The 23,018-nt window shown below is 45.6% G+C and overlaps 1 protein-coding gene and 1 pseudogene across 11 annotated transcripts in view; both read right to left on the bottom strand.

The window, feature by feature from the left end:
* The window catches only part of Snx29 (sorting nexin 29), a 436,235-nt gene that overhangs the window by 345,181 nt on the left and 68,036 nt on the right, over nt 1–23,018 (bottom strand). For 5 of the 11 annotated variants that reach the window (XM_006522666.3, XM_006522668.4, XM_006522669.4 and 2 more), the window contains 5 exons: nt 18,516–18,696; nt 14,080–14,150; nt 12,866–13,114; nt 10,083–10,455; nt 559–689 (listed from right to left, as the gene is read on the bottom strand). In XM_006522666.3, coding sequence (XP_006522729.1) covers nt 559–689; nt 10,083–10,455; nt 12,866–13,114; nt 14,080–14,150; nt 18,516–18,696 — 1,005 coding nt within the window. Of the gene's footprint in view, nt 1–558; nt 690–7,018; nt 7,276–8,127; nt 8,558–10,082; nt 10,456–12,865; nt 13,115–14,079; nt 14,151–18,515; nt 18,697–23,018 lie in introns of those variants that run through there. The other 6 variants (XM_030249321.1, XM_030249320.1, XM_030249319.1 and 3 more) reach the window with 4 other exon arrangements.
* Gm18868 (predicted gene, 18868) lies at nt 19,075–20,868 on the bottom strand (annotated as a pseudogene).

Here is a 23,018-nt window from a genome sequence, read left to right as displayed (position 1 = left end):
GAAGCAAGTTGGGGAGGAAAGGGTTTATTCAGCTTACATTTTCACATTGCTGTTCATCACTGAAGGAAGTCACAACTGGAACTCAAGCAGGTCAGGAAGCAGGAGCTGATGCAGAGGCCATGGAGGGATGTTCCTTACCGGCTTGCTTCCCCTGGCTTGCTCAGCCTGCTCTCTTATAGAACCCAAGACTATCAGCCCATAGATGGTCCCACCCACAATGGGTCCTCCCTGCTTGATCACTAATAGAGAAAATGCCCCACAACTAGATCTCATGGAGGCACTTCCCCAACTGAAGCTCCTTTCTCTGTGATAACTCCAGCCTGTGTCAAGGTGACACACAAAACCAGCCAGTACACCAAGGCATCCTGCCGGAGCATCTGTACATTCCAGTTCTAGAGGAAATCTTTAAGCTACTTCTTAAATGAATGTCCACAAGCCATCCTTGCCCTGAGCCCCAGATCTCCTAGCTCCTACCTATTCCTACCTGTTCAGATAACTCAAAACCCCCTCTTGTTCTTGGAACAGAAGCTCTTGCTGGAGAAGACAGGAAGTACCCACCTGCTGCACCATAGGAGCCCACTCCACTGACAGGGAAGAGTACATCAGTGTCAGCATCCGCATCTCCATGAAGCACCTGCAGTGGAGCCCAGCCATGGACCTGGGCCAGGCAGGCGTTCCCATCCAGTGTCCTGGGGAGAAAGAATACAGCTGCGTGACAGGGCCTGCAGACATACTACAGCATCTGGGTTCCACAAGTCTCCAGGCCTAGATGGGGCCAAAATCAGGACATCAGAGCTCAGAAAGGACCCCTCAAGTACTTGTTTATGAGAGCCTGCTGAGTGTCTCCTGATAGCAGGTACTGTGTTCACCACAAGAGCAAATTAACAACAAATGGTTATCATGCTGGGGGCTGGAGAGATGGCTCAGTGGTTGAGAGCACTGGCTGCTCTTCAGAAGGTCCTGAGTTCAATTCCCAGCAACCACATGGTGGCTCACAACCATGTGTAATGAAATCCAATGCCCTCTTCTAGTGTGTCTGAAGACAGCAACAATGTAGTCATATACATAAAGTAAATAAAAATTTTTTTAAAAAATGGTTATCATGTGCTCTTGGAGCTTATAGTCTGCAAGAGGACAGAGACATCAATCATGTCACCCTGCAAGAAGGCGGAAGGCTCAGCTCAGGATTGTGGAACAGAGCAGGAAGCTGAGGAGGAAGGCCCTTTTTACAAAGGGTGGTTTGTAGCCAACCATGATGGTATACACTGTAGTGACAATTTTGAAATTTTGGTTTCATTAAAAAAATACAGAAATATTACAAAAATCTGTTGTTGTTTTAATCCCAGGTGTGTGACTATGGCTATGATTTGCCTCGTGCTCTAGCAGAAGTGTGATTTTGCCAGCTGCAGATAGTTTCTGCAACTGTGTGATGTCTGGAATTCTGGGAACTTTTCAGAGGTTATATAAATGCTGGGGCCCTGAAAAGTGAGGTCATTTGTTGGTGGGTTGTTGCTGGTTGTTGTTAATCAAAGTTTGTTAGGTAGTTGTGCGCAGAAAAGAAACAACAACAAGAAAAAATTAGATATCCTGATTGCTAAGACCAAACTTTCCCCAAGGAACTCATTGGCCCTGATCAGCAGGAAGTAGTCTAACTAGATAACATGGCCCCTTTCAGATCCCTGACTTTATTAAGGGGTTTCATTCCTTTCCTCTGTGTTGGAGATTGGTTTTAATGTTTGGATTTAATCAGAAACCTGTGTGTCCAAACATTGAAGATCCTTGTCCTCAGCTGGTTTTTGGTCAATCAATAAAGATGTCAGTGGCCAATGGCTGGGCAAAGGGAGATGAGGTGGAACTGTTAGATTTCCGTGGGCTAGGACACAGGAGAGAGAAGAAGAGACAAAAAAAATCACCATGACTTGGGGAAGAAGGATGGGACATAGGAGCTAGCCAGTCATGTGAGAATTTGACCATTGGCCACTTCCCCAATTGGGCTTGGGGTGACAGGGGAAGGTTTAGGAGTGCCTAGCCTTTGAGCTAGCCAAAGGCATTAACTGTGTGTGTGTGCGCGTGTGTTCCATTCGTGAATCCAGATAGCTCCTGGATGGGTGGCATGTGACCTGCCGAAAGCCAAAGCAATGTTGCTAAAATTACCACCACACCTCTCTATCCTTCCTTCTCTCCTATCTAGTGTGAGGAGGTTGAAAGGATAGAAGAAATGGCGTAGAGAAGGGTGGAAGAAGAACCCACAAACTAGCAAATGACAGCTACAGTATACCTATAATCCCAGCACTTGGGAGAGTGAGGCTGGGAAGCACTAACACACTTTGTGTAGCTCAACTGACCATCAACCTGGGGTCTTGCTTTGGTTTGATTCTGTTGAGAATGAAGGGTGTAGATTTTTGGTTTTATCAGGAGTTTTTGGTTTTTTACTTCTTTGTTTGAGACGCGGTGTGAAGTGTCCCAGGCTGGTAGAGAATGCTGTACAGAACTCAGGATGGCCTTGACCTTCTGATCTTCTTACAGATTGTACACTCACACTGACTGAGAACATAAGGAAGCTCGACAGATCAACATCACACCTTACTACATCAAGTAAGGAAAGGGGGAGAGGGAGAAAATCAAATTATGTAATTTAAACTTTTTAAAAATCTTATGTGGCCGGGCAGTGGTAGTGCATGCCTTTGATCCCAGCACTAGGGAGGCAGAGGCAGGTGGATTTCTGAGTTCTAAGCCAGCCTCGTCTACAGAGTGAGTTCCAGGACAGCCAGAGCTATACAGAGAAACCCTGTCTCGAAAAACAAACAAACAAACAAGCAAGCAAACAAACAAAGCTATGTGTATGGGTCTTTTGCCTGTGTGCATGTCTGTGCACCACATGCATACAATACCCACAGAGGCCTGAGAGTGTCAGACTCCCTGGACCTGGAGTTAAAGACTGTTGCTGTTAGGTCTAAAGTGGGTTCCCCAAAATGACAGTCTGGGGTCAGCTCAGACTGCACTCTGACCAGGTAAACTAAACACAAGGGCTGCTAGTGGATAGACAAAGCCCTAAAAGCAGAGCTCCTCAGAATCTGTGAGACGGGTTTCTGTTTGTCAGGAAGAGTCTCTACTGACCTTCTCTGTCCCTAAAGGCAATGTGGAACTAGTTCCCTATTAACACATACCTGCAACACATATCAAATTCCCCTCCTAGTTCCCAGGCTGTCCTGACCCGCAGGAACGCCCTACCATAACTTCCAGGCTCCCTCCCAACCCTTCTCTTAAAAAACTGGTGATGCATTCCCCGTCTTTTTGCTATGCTCAATGAGACGGCCACGGCAATCTTGAATTTCCCAGTAAAGCTTTCTTTCTACCCATGGAATAGCTGGGTTCAGTGGCTTTACTGTTTCCTCACAGCTGTGAGCTGCCAAGTGAGTGCTGGAAGCTGAAGTTGAGTCTTCTAGAAGAGCTGCCAGTGCTCTTAACCAGTAAGTCATCTATCTCCCCGGCCCCAAATTATGTACTTTAGCAGAGTCTGGGGGCATACTCCTAAAATTCTAACACCCAGGAGACTGCCGAGCCCAGGCACCACAACAAGGCTCTGTTCCACAGCCACATGGTTCAGTGGTGCCGTGTTTACAAATACAAAGCTCTAGGTTTAATCTGCAGCCCCACAAAGAGAGAGAAAGACCCTGACCACAGGTATGGTGCCTCACACCTATAATCCCAATGCTTGTGAGGTAGAGGTAAGAGGGCTGTGATGAGTTCAAGGCCAACCTGGACTACATAGTGAGACTCTCACCTCAAAACAATATCACCTGTTGACCATATACAATAGCACCCAGACTGAGATCTTCCAAAGCAAACCACAATGGTGTCCAGCCTCCCACCTGCATGAGCCTCTACATAACATCCTTTATTTTAGGGCACAGGTCAAGACATTTTCTCTGTAAACATTTTAGACTGTGTGGCACACTCTTATAGACAGTGTTTCTTTACAAGCCTTTAAAGTCCAACCAAATCTAGCTGGAGCTAGCATTGGGTGGGTGTTAAAACCATAGTAAAAATGCCTTTTAGACAAGCAAATATAGCTTAGTCGGGAATCCACTACACCCACGGCTGCACCTGATAACCAAAACCCAGTGACATCACTCACTCAAGAGAACCTGACATGGTCCTAGAAGCCCATGACACCATTGCACAGGATATAAGCAGAGGCCAAGAGCAATGTTCTTCTTTGCACATTTGGAGAGACACCACCTTGATCTACCCTGTGGCTGGAAAGTCTCCTTCAAGATCCTGACCCTCAAATCAGAGACTTTGGTTATAGACTGGACCTGGCCTTCAGCTAAGATACATGGGGAAGATAGGCTCAGGTAATTAGAAATTTAGAGTGTGACCCTGTGTGATGACCCTCAGCATGACTTCTGGGAGATAGTTTACTGAGTCCACCTCAGGAATAAGTTCCATCTTGCTGGCAAGGTCAAAACTGAGTTCATGTTCCCAGGACCCAGAACCAACTTCAACCCTGCTTCTCAGATGTTTCATGTTTGTGTGTTAACCAGTAAAGGATGTACAAAGGGAAGTTGTTGTTATCCCATTATCTCTAAACTAACACGCACGAATAGTAAACATACTGCCTGTCTTGACTTAATGGGCTGTGTGCAGCTTACCCACTCCTTTGTTCCCTCATCACTCTGAATTATGGACCAGAGTCCAGGAGGGGACCTGACTGACAAAGCTCACTCAAGGACCCTGAAACCAGGTGACCCGGATAAGGCCCAGTCACCTACTTTAAGTTCCTTGTTTAACTCCTTGTGTCAAAATATAATTAGTCAATGCAATAATGCATCCTGCTCTACCTCGCTTTCTGTCCCCGCCCTCTAAAATTGTTGTAAATCTCCATGCAGGGTTGAGATTCAGATTCCGCAAACCAGCTGCCTCCCTGTGCCACAGAAAATAAAGCTTTCAGTTTTGAGCTTCTGTCTCTGAAGTGAGTTTTCTTGGCTTCCACCCCAAACCCAACATAATAATGTGTGACTTTTGTTATACTAACTATGAATATCTACCTTCTTGCTCATGACAAGAAATCCAGGGAACAGTCCTAACAGAATCCTATGAGTGAATCGTTTGCTTCCTTCCATGACCAGTGTAAGGACATTTAGACAGCAGGGCAGGGCTGAAAGAGGGACAGCTCCTGCCACTGACCTCCCCCTGCCCCGCCCCAAGTTTAAGGTAAACATGGCTGTGCCTCTAGGCTATTAGAACCACCCTCTTGGGAGGTTGTGGGGGACTTTTGGGATAGCATTGGAAATGTAATTGAGGAAAATACATAATAAAAAAACAAAACAAAACAAAACAAACAAACAAAAAAAAAAGAACCACCCTCTTCAGACTTTGGTTGCCAAGTTGCTCCCAAAAAGGGCAAGCCAACTGACATATCCAAAATTGAGTCTAGGCCCAGTTCAACCTGGACTATAGGAGGTTTTTCTGGAAGTCAGCCAGCATTCCTTAAGAACTCGTAAAGCCTGTTCTACCAAAAGCTCACTTCCTGTCCTCAGCAAGAGGGACCTATGGTTCTCTAATTAATATATACGTATTGTGCCTATCAGCATTTCAAGTCAATGCTGACAACTTAGTTGCCGCCTCCCCTAGGCGCCTCATCCTTCTTATGACCTGGCTGTTCTGTCTCTCTCCTGCTCCTGCTTCTCTCGCTGTGGTCTCTCTATTCTCCATCCCTTACTCCCCCTCCCCTCCACTCACAGAGAGCTGGCCGTGTCCAGTCTACCTCTTTCTCTCTCTGTTCTCAACTCCTCCAGATGCCTCTGCCTGTTCTCCTCCTCATATCTACAACGATAACCTTCCTCTTAACTATACCATGGAGTGGTCATGCTATCAGTTTATTTAGTGGCATGCAGTTTAAAGTAGCATGCAGGCAAGGCACGTTTTCAGAGAGAGCAGTACTGTCCAGTGTGTGAGAGCTGAAGTTAGATTTTAAGTTTAAATTGCTGTGCTTAAGAGATCTACAAAACAAAACCTCAAGCCGCATTTGCCCAAGGACAGACAACATCCTGGAATGCTGGGGGCTGTTGTTCGCATAAGAAGACAAGCCATGACTTTCCACTTTTATAAACAAGCTTGGTTGCCTCAACTATACAGGATATGCTTGATCCTGTATTGGAGTTACTTATACATATAGACCCTGTAGGAGGAGTTACATAGGCAGTAAGTACATCAGAATGTATGCTTGCCCACAACTTGACGAAGGTGAGAAATGCACAGCCTTGTGGGTTTCGCCTTCGTGAGCACCAGACTAACATAATTCATGGCCATTCTATGGGAATTCCAGGAATGGACCTGGCCAATGTCCACTGTCCTGGCCAGTATTTAATAAAGCTTGCTTTAAACCTGGCCTTATTCTCACTTGGTGGGATCAACAAATCCTAGTTCCAAACATCCCACTACCTCTCTGGGCACGTGGACTTTTCTTCTTGTTTCAAAGACAATTCTTGCCATGAAGGGTGAGACCCCAGATCCAAGAGAAACCAGAGCCATGAAGGGTGAGGCCCCAAACCCAAGAGGAAGCGGCCCTCAAGGGTCACCAACTCAGCTGACACCTGGATTGACTTTAAAGGGCCAACAAAAAGGCTCAGCAGATAAAGGTGCTTGCTGTCAAGCCTGATGACCTCAGTTTGACCCCTAGGACCCCTAAGATGAAAGGGGAAAACTGTCTTTACAAATATCTTCATACACATGCACTAATAATGTAAAAAAGATTTAAGATTGGCTTAAAATAACAGGAAGTACTGTTTATCATTAAAACAAAATATTTGTTTCAAAATCGAGACAATGTTAAAAATAAAGTCCAAGCACAGCTAGGTGAAAGGGTTTCCTAGGCAGGCAGTATTCATGGTAAACACTGAATAAAGGAAAATGGTTAAAGTACCAGCAGAGAAGGCCCAAATGGGGGCCACTAGAACACCCCAGCAACAGGCAAGCATCAGGTCTACAGTGCCGGCCATGCCTCCTCACTTACACGGTTGCAGTGAAAGCACACATGCACTTCCGACGACGTGTTCCCATTCAGTATCACGGTACAAGGTCATCTCCAGACTCTCAGACAAGCGCGCTCCTCACTAACGATGTTCACAGTGAGCAGACTGGCTCACTCCTTTATTCCCAGCACTCAAAGGCAGGAAGTTCTCTGAGAATTTCAAAGCTAGCCTGGTCTACTAACTGCCTGTCCTGTCCCAGGAAAGCCTGGGCTACAGAAAACTGAGTTCAGTCCCAAATACTGCAAAAACAGACAGACAAAAATTGCTCAAGAGCTTCTCCCCCACCCCCAAAAATTAATTAATTACACAAAACCAGTTCTAAGAACAAAACAGTGTTAGGATTCTATGCTCAGAGCACACGGGGACAAACTCCTCGGCAGGTTCATGCCTGGAGCACATTAAGGTCAGACCAGGTGTTCTGCTTCTCTGAACAGGACTTTGGAATCTTGCTACTCAGCTCTTCTCAAGTTGAGACAATGTCCTCAGGGTAGATTCTCCACCCAGGGTCAGATATTTTGTTAACCATCTTCCGCCCCCAGGGCTATTGGCAGACCCCCATGCACAGCCTTCATGCCTGCCTGTGCAGGTGTCTTCTCAGGCCTGGAATTGGGACCTGCAGAGCCAGCCTGGCCCTTGCAGGAAATGGCTGGACAGGCCGCGGCTATGGCTCAGGGCACTCGCTGTACACCTCTGGAGGTATGAGGAGCTAAGTCACTAGAGATGGGCATGGCTCATGCTTGTAACTCGGAGTTACCCCGACACCCTCCAGACTCATTTTTTTACTGGTGTCAGAGCTCAAACAAGAGGAATGAAACACTCCTTTCCATAATAAAGCTATTGCCTATCTTGAAGAAAAACAAAAAGCAAAGTCAACACTTGTGATAGATACTGGATAAAGCGGGATCCGGCACCAAAGAAATAGTTAAATTACCAACAAACAGAGAAAGCCCAAATTTGGGCCACCAGACTATCCTAAAAACAAGCAAACATCAGATTTTGCCAGAAGCAATGGCAAGCCTGGCTGAGCCCCCTGGCCTGGCCACACTCCCCGACATGACCGCTGTGTGCAGACCCAAAAGCCAAGTATTACTCAGTAAGCCATTCATCACTGCTCAGCTCCTGCCCCGGCTTCTCTGCAGACTCTTCAATCATGATGCCGCTGTACACTGGACAGAGGCTGTCCATGGTCCATGGAGGTCCAGCTCCCAAGGCCACCCAACACTGCTTTGTGCCTCTTACACATCACAATGCCAGCAACCACCCTTGCTTACAAGGTGGCCTCCTCCTCCAGGCTGCACACCACTGGCACCAGGGGTAAGAAGAGAGAGGCCTGGGGCTCAGGCATTGACTCACACAACTCAGCATCTACAGAGCCACAGAATGCAGTGGCATTCCAAGGGTGCTCAGAACTAACGGCAGTTTCAATGATTGCTTGTGCCAACTTGATTGGGAAACTGTGTCAGATAGTTAGTCAAACACTATGTTAGAAGTTGCTGTGAGGATATTTTTTAAAAAAGATTAATATTTGCACCAGTAGAGTTTTAGTTAAAAGATTGTTCTGTTGGACTAGATGGACCTCAGCCAAACAACAAAGACTGCAATACAAAAACACCAACCTCTCCAGAGAAAGACAGAGTTCTGCCAGCGAACTGCCTCTGGACTCGAACTGAGACTCCCCACCAGTCCACCTGCAGAGTTAAACTCACCACACTCCACAATTCCATGTGTCAATTCCCCAAATCAGGAAAAAGAAAATTCAGAACAAGACAGGCATAGAGATACACACCAGAATCTCAGCCCAGGCCAGCCTACACTATATGATACCCCGTCTCAAAACAAACAAACAAACAAGCAAACCAACAAAAACAGAGGGACTGCGCCACATGGGCAAAGGTGAAGTGGTGAAGGACACACAGCACTAGCTGTTTCGCAGAACTATGATTAAAACAAGAGAGTTCAGACCCTGCTCCGGGCTCAAACCATCCGTAGTCTGTGGACATGAACACTGCTGCTGAGAAATGACTCGAACAAATATTTGGGAGTAGAAAATAGCCTTATACAGACGGCATTCTAGGGGCAGGATGATGTATCTAGGGCCAGCCTGAGCTACATCCAGAGACCCTACCCCAAAACAACAACAAAAGCAAACAGCGTAAATACTCAACAGTAACAGAACCATTTAGCAAGAGAGGCTTTTGCAGACCAGGAGAGGAATTCCATGGGCCCCTGTTCCGTGAGACTGCATGCTGAGTGTCCTACAGGCTCCAGTGTGTGAGCTAAAATCCAGGAACCTTAGTGCTGTGCGTCTGGGAAGTAGGAGAGCCCTGTGAGTCCAAGTCCATGGGCAGGAGAACACAGCACCTCAGTTCACACTGTCAGGCATGAAGGAAGCTCTTCCTGCCTCCCTCAGACTCCTCTGCTCTTGTCAGGTCCTGGCTAACAGGAAAGCCCTGTCACTAGTAAATCCACCCAAACACTGATCTCAGCCTGAATACTCTCCCAGATTCCAGAAACAAGAATTTAACCTGAGGATCTCACAGTTCAGCAAAGGTGACCTTTATATAAAACAACTGAATTATGTAATAGCATGAAAAATAGTAAGTTCTGAGAAGCAGTGTATGTGGACCCAACTCCCAGCATGGCAACCTCTTTGCCAAATGTCAACTTTGAAATTGTCTTTCCTCTGAAGCTTACAGCATGGAGAGCATCGGAGATGAGCAAAGGCAGATGGCCAGTGCACGTGTGTGAATGACAGCCAAACCTTGTCACATTTTAGACTTATTTATTTTATGTGTGTGGATGTTTTGCCTGCATGTGTGTATGTGTGTCACATGCATGGTGCCTGACACCCACAGAGACCAGAAGAAAGAGAACATCTGATCCCCTGGGAGTAGTCTTGCAGACAGCTGTAGCTCACCGGTGATGTGGGGACTGGGAATCAAATCAGCCCCAAAACTCACTCATTCCACTCGCTTCCATAGAAAACAGCCACCTCGCCACATAACATCCTCTACCTCCCTTGTGGAGAGCTCAAGCAGAACTCACCTGTCTGGCGACTCCGCGTGGCCAGTGTGCCCCCTTCCTAGCGGGCTCCTGTACGCATCCTCCTCGTTCTCATCCACGTCGTCATCAATGCTCTTCACATCAAGCTTCTGGTAGCCCAGCTCCCCATTCAAAGACGCAGAATCAATCTTCCATGAGCTGCTGCTCTGGCTCCCGTTGGAATTTGGCCCAAAGGTGCCTTCAAAGGCTGCCATGATGTTGACGGAGGATCGGTCAGAGTTCTCCTCCGAGCTTTCTGCAGTCCCAGGCATCTTTTTTAAAGTGTCCCCAGTACCCTGCTCCTCCTCATCATCATCAAAAGAGACAATGTTGGTCACCTTCTTCCTCCTTCTCCGCTCCCTTTTACATCGGGTATCTGGCAAAAGAACAGCTGCAGTAAGAGACAGAGGAAGGCCGAGCCTCACTCCCACGGGGCAGCAAAGCCTACTGTCACACCAAGAATAAACCAAAACTAAATCAGATTCTGTGGGGGTTTTAGGGTTTTTCTAAATAGATTTTTTCCCCATACAAGATACCCTGGTTATAATGTCTCTAGCTCATCCCAGATTCCCCCCACCCCACTCAAATGCACATCCTTTCTTTTTCTCTCAAAAAGCAAATAGGCATATAATAATAAAAGAAGATAAAACTAATCAGAATAGAACAAAACAAAAGGAAATAGGAAAAGAAGAGCCAGCCAGGCAGTGGTGGCGCACTCACGCCTTTAATCCCAGCACTCGGGAGGCAGGGGCAGGCAGATTTCTGAGTTTGAGGCCAGCTGGTCTACAAAGTGAGTTCCAGGACAGCCAAGGCTATAAAGAGAAACCCTGTCTCGAGAAAAAAAGAAGAGAAGAGAAGAGAAGAGAAGAGAAGAGAAGAGAAGAGAAGAGAAGAGCCAAAGAAGAAGAAGAAACACATACAGATGCAGAGACATACACATTCGCACACACAGGTAACCCATAAAGGCAAAAAAAACTTTTAAAAACATAATATATAAGCAAATGACAATATAAGATTTAAAAAAAAAATACCACTGAGTTTGTTTTATGTTGGCCACTACTGCTAGGTATTTTTTATTTTTTTATTTTTAAAAACAAAACAAAACAAAAACCCTCTTTTTAAAGGTAGGAGTGTGTGTGCATGCATGTGCGTACACACATATATATACCAACAGAAGTTAAAAGAGGGCATCCTATCCCTTGGAGTTAGAGTTAGGCAGCTGTGAGATGTGGGTGCTAGGAATTAAACTCAGGTCCTCTGGAAAAGCAGCAAATGCTGAGGAGATCAGAGGCACGGGAGACCAAACCTACTACCATTATTTTGCTAAAGCTCAAATTGTCAAATATTCCTCTAAATATTTATGTTTATACCCATAGGTTAGTGATGTTTAGAGAGCTTTCTTTTACACTGAGCAGCATTTAATGTAATCGATCAGAGTGCTGAGAATGAGCAACTTCGAGTGCTCAACCTACACCAACCCCACCCCCACCCCCACCACTCAGGGGACACCACAGACAACAAAGCAGAAATGATGTAAGAGCCAGAAGGCAGGGAGGAACACTATACAATGATGCCTGATGGACGTGACATGGTTCTCCTGTCAGTGTTTACCTGCTTCAGACCAAGCCAGTCAACAGTCCAGCTCTGTGGAGATGGGGATTAGAGGCAGTTGGTGCCTGCTGGGGAATGGACTGTGAATATTCTTCAGGGGTGTGTGTGGTGCTCAGTAAGTAAAGTGCTGGCTGCACATGCAGAAGGACTAGAGTTGGACCCAGCTCTCGGGGAAGCTGGGCATGGACGTGTACACCTGTAACTCCAGCCCTGGAAGGGCAGACAGGAGACACAGGCAGATCCCTGGAGCTCCATAGCCAGCCAGTCTAGACAGAGATACTGTCTCAAAACAAAACAAAGTGTACAGCCAAAGAGGAAGATGGCCCACACTGACTTCTGTCCTTTGCACGTGTGAGTGCACACACACACACTGTATAAATAAACACACATACACAAAGATGACAGACAGAAATAGAGAGATAAAATAGAATTCTAAAAGTAGGGCTGCTGGGTCAGGTTGTGATCCTACTGCCTTGGAAAGATCCAAGTTCAAAGCCACCCCAATGATATGATAAGACCTTGTCTCAAAAATAAAAAGTAAAAAGAACTTAGGATAAACACTTTTTAAAATTGTTCTCAAAGGGATGGCCATGATTACTGCCTTAATGGATTTGGAATGACAGGGATTGGTATTTAACCCCTAAGTTTTGGTCTCTCCTAATAGCAACTCACTAACATCTCAAATGCTCTAAGGGTGTCATCAACATCTGGTAAAGTCTCAGTTTAACTACTTTCCCCTTCTGCTCAGATAGGCCACTACGGAACGAGCATCCTCCCAATACAGACAAGTCCAAAGCATTCTCTCTGAAGCATCCTGTGCTGGCATCCAAGATACCACAAAAACAATAAGCTGCTCGTGCCTTTTTGTTTTAAAATATCACCCCTGCCCAACCCCAAGAAGACTAACAAGATGCTAGCAGAGCTCGGCTCACTACTGATCGTAAAAACTAAGGAAAGAACGGAGAGAAGTGGTGGGAGATGACCCACCTGGCAGCCTGGGCGGGCTTCTCTACCCTTCCTGTCAGGTCCCGCTCACAGTGAAAGACAAGAGAAAAACAAACACACACAGATTTTGCTCCCCGGGAAGTGACAGCATCAGGGGTTCCTCTCAGCACCACTCTCATTTCCTTTTCAGTGGCCCTACTGTGCCACCTCCAGGGCCCCTTCTGGCTTACCAACATGAACGTTCTTGGATATGACAGGCAGAGGGTCAGTCTCCTGCTCTGGCTTGATGAGAATGGAGACAGCAGAGGATGCTGTGATCTCCCTGAGAAGGCTGCTCATGCCCTGTGTGGACTCCTTCAGCAAAGATGTCACATTCTGCGTTGACTCCTTTAAGAGGTCAGAGACAGTGGGAGCAAATTTGCTCTGCCCATTCAAATCCTTATTGTCAATGTTAATTGCAAAGAGTATGGAGTTCAGACCTGTCAAAAAAGTGGGGAAGGGACATTGCAGTACTTGCTGTCAGCAAAAAGACAGTCTACAAAGGACACAAGAGGACAAGAACTCATCTTCAGCATCTATAAAACCATCCGAACCTGTATTGGTAGATAGAAGTTCATGTGAACAGAGTCAGGAAGACAGCCAACAAGAGTCACCTAGGAGAAGCTGGTGGTGGGCGTTCTGGAGAGAGGCTTGCCTGGGCTGAGGCACAGAAAGCCACTTAGCAGCTCTGAGACCTTGGTTAAGCAGCTTGTCATCTCCCTGAGTTCTAGCTTCATTGTCTGCGCAATTGTGGCAAAGGTGACCCTCTCAGGATTCTGAGTACTGGGGGCTTTCCCTACCAACACCTACCTCATCAAGAGCTCAGTGTGCGCCAAACAAGTCATGACAGTTACTATAGCCAAGACTGAAACTGGCAATCTACAGCCTATAAAGAAAAACTACAGCCAAAGCCCAACTCTCTCATCTCTAAATGAGCCTAACATGGCTCTCGATGTGGGCTCAATGTCAGGTAAGGTGATGTCTCAGGCCACAGTCACAGCCATCCAGGGCCTTGCTTCACACTGATAAACCACATACAAGGCCTTTCATTTTCTGTGGCTCTCTTAAAGCCCCAAAAAGGTTCCTGCAAAGCGCACAGTGTTCTCACTTCACAGAGTAAGGGAGAAGAGGTAACAGAGCTGACAGAATTCAGCTGACATGCAGGAAAACCATGGGTAAGGCAGTCAGCCAATCCCCAGTTCTTTACAGTTCACCTGCCAGGCCACAAGCCACACTCTTCAACCAAGTGCATCATCCGTACAGTGTCAGAGGCTAGATAAATTGGCCCAGTGTAAAAAGCAACACAAGAGTAAGAAAGCCCAGAGCATCATGGCATCTGCTCCCAGGAGCCCTCGGCTCACCAAGCTTCTCAGGACTCATTACCCCTGGCCTCAACCAGGCTTACCAGCTGCCATGGTAGGGAGCATGCTGGACCTTTCTTCATCCATCACAAAAGACCAATCTTCATAGAATGTGCTGCAAAAGCAAAAAGAGACGGGACAGCTCTTAGAGAAAGGTAGTTCTCAGCATCCATTCACTGGCCAATGATGCATTGCCTGGGTCCCTAACAAACACCCCGCCTGGTCTGTCACCCAGAAGAAGTTTGGTCTCTCTCTGCTTTGAAGCTTCTCACTAGAAACAAAGGTCTGAATGCACAGACCCTGACTTCCTTCTCAGTCCCCTGAGACCCTGAGCTTTAGACATCTGAAATAGACATGTGCAGATAGGATTATAAAGAAGCAAAGTTGAAGAGGACGGACGGATGGACTTCATTCAACAAGGTACCCTGAGATAGACAGGAAGTTCAGGCTCACAACAGGGCTCACCTGATTGGCCAATGCAAGAAAAGATCATTTCAGAAGCAACTACAGAGCTTCAGGGCTCCATCAATGGGATATGCACTTACAATAACAGCTGAACTACAAACCCACACTCCAAGTTAGTTATGGAAAAAGCTGGGAGGCTAAAGGGCTTCTGTGAATTTCAGGAGCAGCTGGGGATGGTCAGGGAAGCCTGCAGGTACCTAAGGCAATCCAGACAATTAACAGTACAGCAAGGCTTAAAAGCAGATCTCCCAAGTCTAATCTCTTTTGTTAAAGATTTGTTTGTTTGTTTGTTTGTTTTATGTATATGAGTACACACTGTAGCTGTAAAGATGGTTGTGAGCCTTCATGTGGTTGTTGGGAACTGAATTTGTTTTAGGGCCTCTGCTCAATCTGGTTGGCCCCACTTGCTCCAGTCAACTCTGCTCACTCCGGCCCAAAGATTTATTTATTATTATACATAAGTACACTGTAGCTGTCTTCAGACATGCCAGGAGAGGGTGTCAGATCTCATTACAGGTGGTTGTGAGCCACCATGTGGTTGCTAGGATTTGAACTCAGGACCTTCAGAAGAGCAGTCAGTGCTCTTACTCACTGAGCCATCTCGCCAGCACCCCCCCCCCACCAGTCTAATTTCTAATCACTTTATATGACTCTGTTAGGAAATAAACCACCAGACTCTTCAATGTCAGGTAACAAAACTGTAAGTGCAGCTTCAATAATGTCAGTTCAGTGCTGAGTGACCTGCAGTGTAGCAAGAGATGGAGAAAAGTAGATGCTGAAGACAGGAGAGGGCATGTGGCAGGAAGATAACACACCTTGTCAGGCTAGCATTTTCATCACATTCAGGTCCACAGTGAACTGGATCAGCTGAAAAACTGAGCTAGCTTTAGTACATGTAAATCAATCTGAAGTATGTATGTGTGAGAGAGAATGTGTGTGTGGTGTGTCTGTAAGAAAGAAAGAAAGTGTGTGAGTGTGTGAGAAAGTGTGTGAGAAAGTGTGTGAGAGTGTGTGTGTGAGTGTTCATGAGAGAGTGTGTATGATTATGTGTGAGAAAGAGAATGTGTATGAAAGAGTGTGTGTGAGTGTGTATAGAAAAAGTGTATGTGGGCCGGGTATGGTAGCGCACGCCTTTAATCCCAGCACTCGGGAGGCAAAGGCAGGTGGATTTCTGAGTTCGAGGCCAGCCTGGTCTACAAAGTGAGTTCCAGGACAGCCAGAGCTATATAGAGAACCCCTGTCTCAAGAAAAAAAAAGAAAAAAGAAAAAGTGTATATGTGTGAGTGGGGGGGGGGAGTGTGTATGAGAGAGTGTGTGGGAGAGAGTGTATGAGAGAGCAAGAGAATATGAGAGAGAATGTATGTGAGAAAGAGTGTGTGTAAGAGAGTGTATGTATGTGAAAGAGAATGTATGTAAGAGAGTATGATGAGAGAGGATTGTGAAAGAGTATGTATATGAGAGTCTGTGAGAGTGTGTGTCTGTGTGTGTAAGAGAGAGTATATGTATGAGAGTATTAGGTGTGAGTGTGTGAGAAAGTGTGTGTTGAGAGAATATATGTAAGAGTGTGTGTGAGAGAAATAATGTGAGAGAGTGTGTATGTGAGAGTGTGTGTGAAAGAGTGCATGTGAGAGACAGAGTGTGTGAGAGTGTGTGTATGTATGAGAGAGCGTTATGTGTACAAGAGAGTATGTGTGAATATGTGTGAGAAAGTCTGTGAGTGTGTGGGGAGAGAGAATGTATGTAAGAGTATGTGTGAGAGAGTGTATGTGAGAAAGAATGTGTGAGAGAGTGTGTATGAGAGAGAATGTATGAGAGTGTGTGTGAGAGAGAATGTGTGAGAGAGTGTATGTGAGAAAGAATGTGTGAGAGAGTGTGTATGAGAGAGAATGTGTGTGTATGAGAGAGAATGTGTGTGAAAGTGTGTGTGAGAGAGTGTATGTATAAGAGAGTGTTATATATATGAGAAAGTATGTGTAAGTATGTGTGTGAGAGAAAGTCTATGTGTGGGGGGGGAGAATATGTGTAAGAGAGTGTGTGTGAGAGAGAATGTGTGTATTTGTGTGAGAGTGTGTATGTGTGAGTGTGTGTGAAAGTATAAGAGTGCGTGAGTGAGAAAATGTGTGTGTGTGTGTATGTGTGTGTGTGTGTGTGTGTGTGTGTGTGTGTGTGTGTGTGTGTGCATGAATGTGCTTGCATATAGAGGCCAGAGAACAACCTCCAGTGTAATTCCACAGGATCCATTCACCTTCTTTGAGACAGGGTCTCTCATTGGCCTAGAGATCACCAAGTGGGCTAGGCTGGGTGGCCAGTGACTCCCCAGGGATCCACCTGTCTCTGCCTCCTCATCCCTGGGACATGCACCATTGTGCTGGTTCTTTTCATGTGGATTGTAGTTACTGTTGGTTTTAACTGTCTTCTTCTTTGTTATGTCAATTTTATTTTTTATTTTTGTATCCGTATGTGTATGCAGGATGTGCATGAATTGGGCACACATGTAGGGGTCCACAGAAACTTTTCAGGAGTCAGTTCTCTCTCCTTCCACCATAGGATCATGGGATCTGGGAGCTGAAGCCTGAGTTACATGTCTGTGTGGCCAGCAAGATCCATCTCAGTGACCCTGGTGTTTTTCAGGGCAATCCTAGCGCCCCCACAGGATCACTGGTAGATTTACATCACAGGGCAATGGGGGCAGCATAGGATGCAGCCTCTGTCCAGCATGAGTCAGATTTCCAGTAAAGAAAACAGTAAAGCTGAGAAGAAGCTGTTAGGAGAGGGGCACAGGGGTTACTACAGAAGCAGAAAGGGAGACCTGAGCCTGCAGAAACCTGGCAGGATTGAATCAAGGGTTTGTGGCAACGCTGGGAAGGCAGCTTATGGCATTAACAGAATCTGAGTGTCAGATCTAGGCCTTGCTAACATGGAAGTTACTCGAGGCCCAGAGAGGACTGATCATAGCTCCTTGGGTCATCAGGTGACATAAACTGTCTAGTCTACCATCCTCACAGGCAAGTAACAACATGAAGAAATAAAAGTGGCCCATGAGGCGTCTCAAGTACTGCTTACTATAACACAAGCTGACCTGAGTAAACTTTATGCTTAAGGGGAAAAAAAAGCACACGATTAAATAAATAAATAAATAAATAAATAAATAAATAAATAAATAAAAACAAAGCACATCTTCCCTGATGTCTCATAGTCTGAGCAGGCGGCCAGCCTGGGCTATAACAGTGAGTTCCAGGCTAGCCTGGACTACATGTGAGAACTTGCCTCAAAATAAACAAAAGAATAAACTAAGTTTCCACATCTTTTGGTCAGTTTGGGATTGAGTACACTAAAGAATCCCAAATTTTGCAGCTAATCATTGGACGGAGTGTGGGGTCCCCAGTAGAAGAGTTAGAGAAAGGACTGAAGGAGTTGAAGGGGTTTGCAACCCCATAGGAAGAACAACAATATCAACCAATCAGACCCTCCAGAGCTCCCAGGGGCTAAACCACCAACCAAAGAGTACACATGGCTCTAGCTGCATATGTAGCAGAGGATGGCCTTGTCATGCATCAATGGGAGGAGAGGTCCTTGGTCCTATGAAGGCTCAATAGATGCCCCGGTGTAGGGGAATCAAGAGTGGGGAGGTGGGAGTGGGTGGATGGGTGGAGGAACACCCTCATAGGAGCAGAAGGAGGGTGGATGTGATAGAGGGTTTCTGGGAAGGGGAGAAACTGGGAAGGGGATAACATTTGAAATGTAAATTTTTTTTAAAAAGAGGGTAAAAAAAAAAAAAGAATCTCAAATTAAAACTGCGTCACAGAGTGAAGAGCAGTCTGTGTCCTAAGGCAATAGCTGTCTGCACCAAGCCTTGAGCAGAACAAGTACTGATGGAGTGCTGGCTACAGGTGCCACACGTGGTCCCTTCTAATCCTTGAGGCATTTGTCCTCCTACAGGGGAGTGGCTAGCAGGGCTGCAGTGCAGAAGTCCCTTCTCCCCTGGCTAGGAGACTAGGGCCACCCTGCTGGGTACCTGAGCCTGGCACGGTCAGCCAGCAGCATGTGCAGGTAGCGCTCGAGGGAGTGCTCATTTAGGGCGCAGCGCAGCCAGGCCCGGCCTCGGCCAGCATCGGAGGTGATGTGGTGCAGGGAGTAGAAGCGCTGCAGCTCGTGCTTATTGAGGACCTCCTTCACGTAGACCCAGAACACGGGCTCTGGGGAGAGAAGGAGCAGTGGGTCACCGAGCCGCAGCAATGGTCAGCAGGTAACTTTATGGGTATAAACGGCATTACTTCCTTAGCACAGACAACGTAGAACAAAGTAATAAGCAGAACCCCCACCCAGAGACCATCTTTCTTTCTTTCTTTCTTTCTTTCTTTCTTTCTTTCTTTCTTTCTTTCTTTCTTTCTTTCTTTTTTAATGAAATCAGAATAGAATAGTTATTCTAAAGAAAAACTAAAAAGCTTTCAAATAAAGGCCATTATTGAAGCAACATGAAGAGCACAACTTGAACTTGACTTCATTCATCTTTTAAAGCTGTTCTCTGAATAACTTCAGGTCTAAGCAGTGAATTTCAGTACTGTGAATATTCCTTGAAGTTTGGCAATAATGCAGTCCAACTGTCTCTTTGCTTTACACTGTGGGAAACTGCTCATGTCATAATATTGGGGGGGGGGGCAATTTTCACCAACCATTCTTTGTTGTCAGCACAAACTCATTATAAAGCCCCCATTTGGGCTCCTGATCAAGCACAGGAGAGGGATGCAACTGGACCACCTGGTTATCTTTCACAGTTAAGCAATGCCCTGTTCATTCTAAATGAGCCGCCTGCATAAAATACTCAGTAACTAAAGCTTTTCTTATATTAATATAATAGTCCCTGCTTATAAAATCAGTACTTTTTTTTTTTTTTTTGGTTTTTCGAGACAGGGTTTCTCTGTGTAGCCCTGGCTGTCCTGGAACTCGATTTGTAGACCAGGCTGGCCTTGAACTCAGAAATCCGCCTGCCTCTGCCTCCCGAGTGCTGGGATTAAAGATGTGTGCCACCATGCCCAGCTTGTCCATAATTCTTTTTTTTTAAATATTACATATTCTTTATTCAAAAGATAACTTGGTCATACTATTATCTCCCAAAAGACTAAAAGGAAATGACCTGGTAAAACTCAAAAACATATTTCTTCAAGCCTCTTTAATTTATATAAATTTATATTAGTCACTAAACTGATGATTTACAGACAGCTGGAGAACCTTAATTATAGTAGCAATTCATAATATAGACTATTAGGCCTTTATCGTGCACCTTTGGCCCAGACAAGCCTTGACTGGCTCTTTGTTCTTGTATTTCTTTTTTTTTTCCATTTTTTTATTAGGTATTTAGCTCATTTACATTTCCAATGCTATACCAAAAGTCCCCCATACCCACCCACCACCACTCCCCTATACACCCACTCCCACTTCTTGGCCCTGGCGTTCCCCTGTACTGGGGCATATAAAGTCTGCGTGTCCAATGGGCCTCTCTTTCCAGTGATGGCTGACTAGGCCATCTTTTGATACATATGCAGCTAGAGTCAAGAGCTCCGGGGTACTGGTTAGTTCATATTGTTGTTCCACCTATAGGGTTGCAGATCCCTTTAGCTCCTTGGATACTTTCTCTAGCTCCTCCATTGGGAGCCCTGTGATCCATCCATTAGCTGACTGTGAGCATCCACTTCTGTGCCATAATTCTCGATAGCTGCTGACGTACACTGTCTGCAGACATGAGGAACCGGTAGTTAATGAAGTCATAACACCACAGAACAGATTCATGATTTTGTTTAAAACCATGGTAGATGCCAGATGATCTCCACCTATGTGAGCAAATCTCATCTTGGACTCATCTGTAGCTTCCTTGGCCTCCATGGGGCGAACAAAACACTGTGGGACTAACAACGTAGCAGTAGTAGATAGGACCTCATTACAACATTTGTAGTCACAACTTGCAATAACCATTTTAGTGAGCTGTGGATCTAAAGGGAACTCTGTCATCATGGATCCCAATTCAGTCAGATCTCCATCATCATTTAAAGCAGCCAAATAACTCAAAAGTTCTAGGGCTCTCATCAGAGTTTCAGGAGCTGGTAGTCCATAAAACTCAAATGTACCAAGTCATTAATGCCAGGTTCCTTCAACCGTGACACCACTGGTCCTAACTTAGAGCACAGGGTCTCAGGAGGGGTGTTAGCCCTTCTTCCAATTGCTCCATTCTGGTTTTTTGAAGGTGGTGGCTCAAAAATGCCTTGTTGCTGCTGGGGTGCAAGTGTAGAATATAATGGAATGATTTTATTATCACCAACTTCAGGACCCAAATCATCAACTTCATGCTTTATTCTCTTATAGGCTTCATCAATTGAGAGCACTACCCTTAGTTAACATTTTCAAATCTTTCCAGCCAGTATTTTTTCTTGTACCTTTTTTACATGAAAATCAACCTTTGTGACAGCTAAATTGTGTCCCCAAACACAACCACATAACCACACCCTCATCCCTGAAAGCTGCGAATGTAGCCTGACACAGTGAAGAACTCTTGGCAACTCTAATGATGCCAATTCCTGTGGACACAACATGTGTCTTCATAAGAAGGCAGAGAAACTGACCCACGGGAGAGATCAGGTGAGTAGGGAAGCAAAGATTAGAATGATGTGGCCACTTCCAAAGAATGCCAGCAGCCTTAGCAGGGAGAGGTGAGAGCAGCTGCTATCCTGTAGTATCAGCAGGAACCACCCTGCCACTGTCACCCTGACATGATAGCCCAGTGAAACTGACCTAGGAGCTGCAGCTTCTAGGACTATGAGCAGAGATCTCTTTAAGCCACATGTGATGCCATGTACCTGTAGCCCTGGATAATCAGGCAGCTGAGGCAAGGGTGGAGTTTGAGCCAAGCAAGTTCAAAGTTAGCCTGAGCAACATAGCAAGATCCCATCCCATCTCAACAACAACAAAAAACTACATTAGCCAGTATATTATTATACATGTATAGATACATGCATACATACATACAATTCTGTATCTTGATTCTGTTTTTCCTAAATCATGAACATTTCCTGGATTCAAAAGCCCTGGGAACAATTTTGTATTATTACTTATTCGTTCAGTCTTCTGCATGTTGAATGTAATTTCTGGTGGCTTCCTGGGAGGATATAATTTTGCTCTATCTTGATTACAAAGAATTTGCTGCTTCCCCTCACACAGAAAAGAACATCCTTGAACATGAATAAGCACCCTCCTTTCTAGATCCTCAGGAGAGCTTCCTCAGTAGTCAACTACTTGGTCTAAGGATAGGAACAAATTTAAGGCCATGGGAAGGCTAAATAAGGTTGTGTTGAGCCATAGACAGACAGCCATTCTTACTAGCATCCCTTCAGGTCTACCTTTCTTATTCATAAGCTCAAATTACTTAGGAGTTGAAATCCTTGGGTGTACCTCATTTTGTGATCAGCTTTCCTTATAGCATTGGCTCATCAACACTTCTTCATGCTAAGGTCAGTACTACAATGACAGCCATTAGCTCTTGAGTATTAACTGTGCACCAGCCATTGCCCAAAAATTTCATAATTGACCTCATTTCAAACCAAGGCTACCTCTTCAAAAGCAAATCTGGGACAAGTTATTGTAAATGTTAATAAGCACCACAGGTGAGCAGGAGTGTGTGGGGAGCCGCCCTCACATTCGCCGTTGCAAGATGGCGCTGACATCCTGTGTTCTAAGTGGTAAACAAATAATCTGCGCAAGTGCCAAGGGTAGTTCTCCACCCCATGTGCTCTGCCTTCCCCGTGACGACAACTCGGCCGATGGGCTGCAGCCAATCAGGGAGTAATACGTCCTAGGCGGAGGATAATTCTCCTTAAAGGGGACGGGGTTTCGCCATTCTCTCTCTTGCTCTCTTGAGCTCTTGCGCTCTTGCGCTCTGGCTCCTAAAGATGTAAGCAATAGAGCTCTTGCTCTGGCTCTTGCTTCTTGCTCCTAAAGATGTAAGCAATAGAGCTCTTGCTCTCTTGCACTCTTGCTCCTGAAGATGTAAGCAATAAAGTTTTGCCGCAGAAGATTCTGGTTTGTTGCGTTCTTCCTGGCCGGTCGTGAACGCGTGTAAGAGGAGTGTGGGGCCAAACACAAGCCACTCAAATCATATTCTGCCTCTGCCACCTTCAAAATGAGCATGCTTACAACTGTTTGATTTCTAAGTGGGGCAGAGCCATGTCTCTGCTGCTAAACCCAGCTTTCTTTCTTATTAACTTATTTTTTAATCATCATCATATCATTATTGTTATTATTATGTGCTCTGATGTTTTGTCTACATGTATGTCTGTGAAAAGATGTCAAATCCTCTAGCACTGGAGTTACGGGCAATTGTGAGCTGGATACTGGGAATTGAACCCAGGTCCTCTGAAAGAGCAGCCAGTGCTCTTAATCACTGAGCCATGCCTCCAGCCCTGAGATGTAGCTTTCAGTCCAGGAGCCAAACAGGTTCGCAGACCCTTCTGAGAACATTGAAGTCATTGAG

Source organism: Mus musculus, chromosome 16 (assembly GCF_000001635.26).
Source record: "Mus musculus strain C57BL/6J chromosome 16, GRCm38.p6 C57BL/6J".
Lineage (NCBI taxonomy): Eukaryota > Metazoa > Chordata > Mammalia > Rodentia > Muridae > Mus > Mus musculus.
Note: the sequence above shows the minus strand (reverse complement) of the source record. Positions and strands in the feature narration are given on the sequence as shown.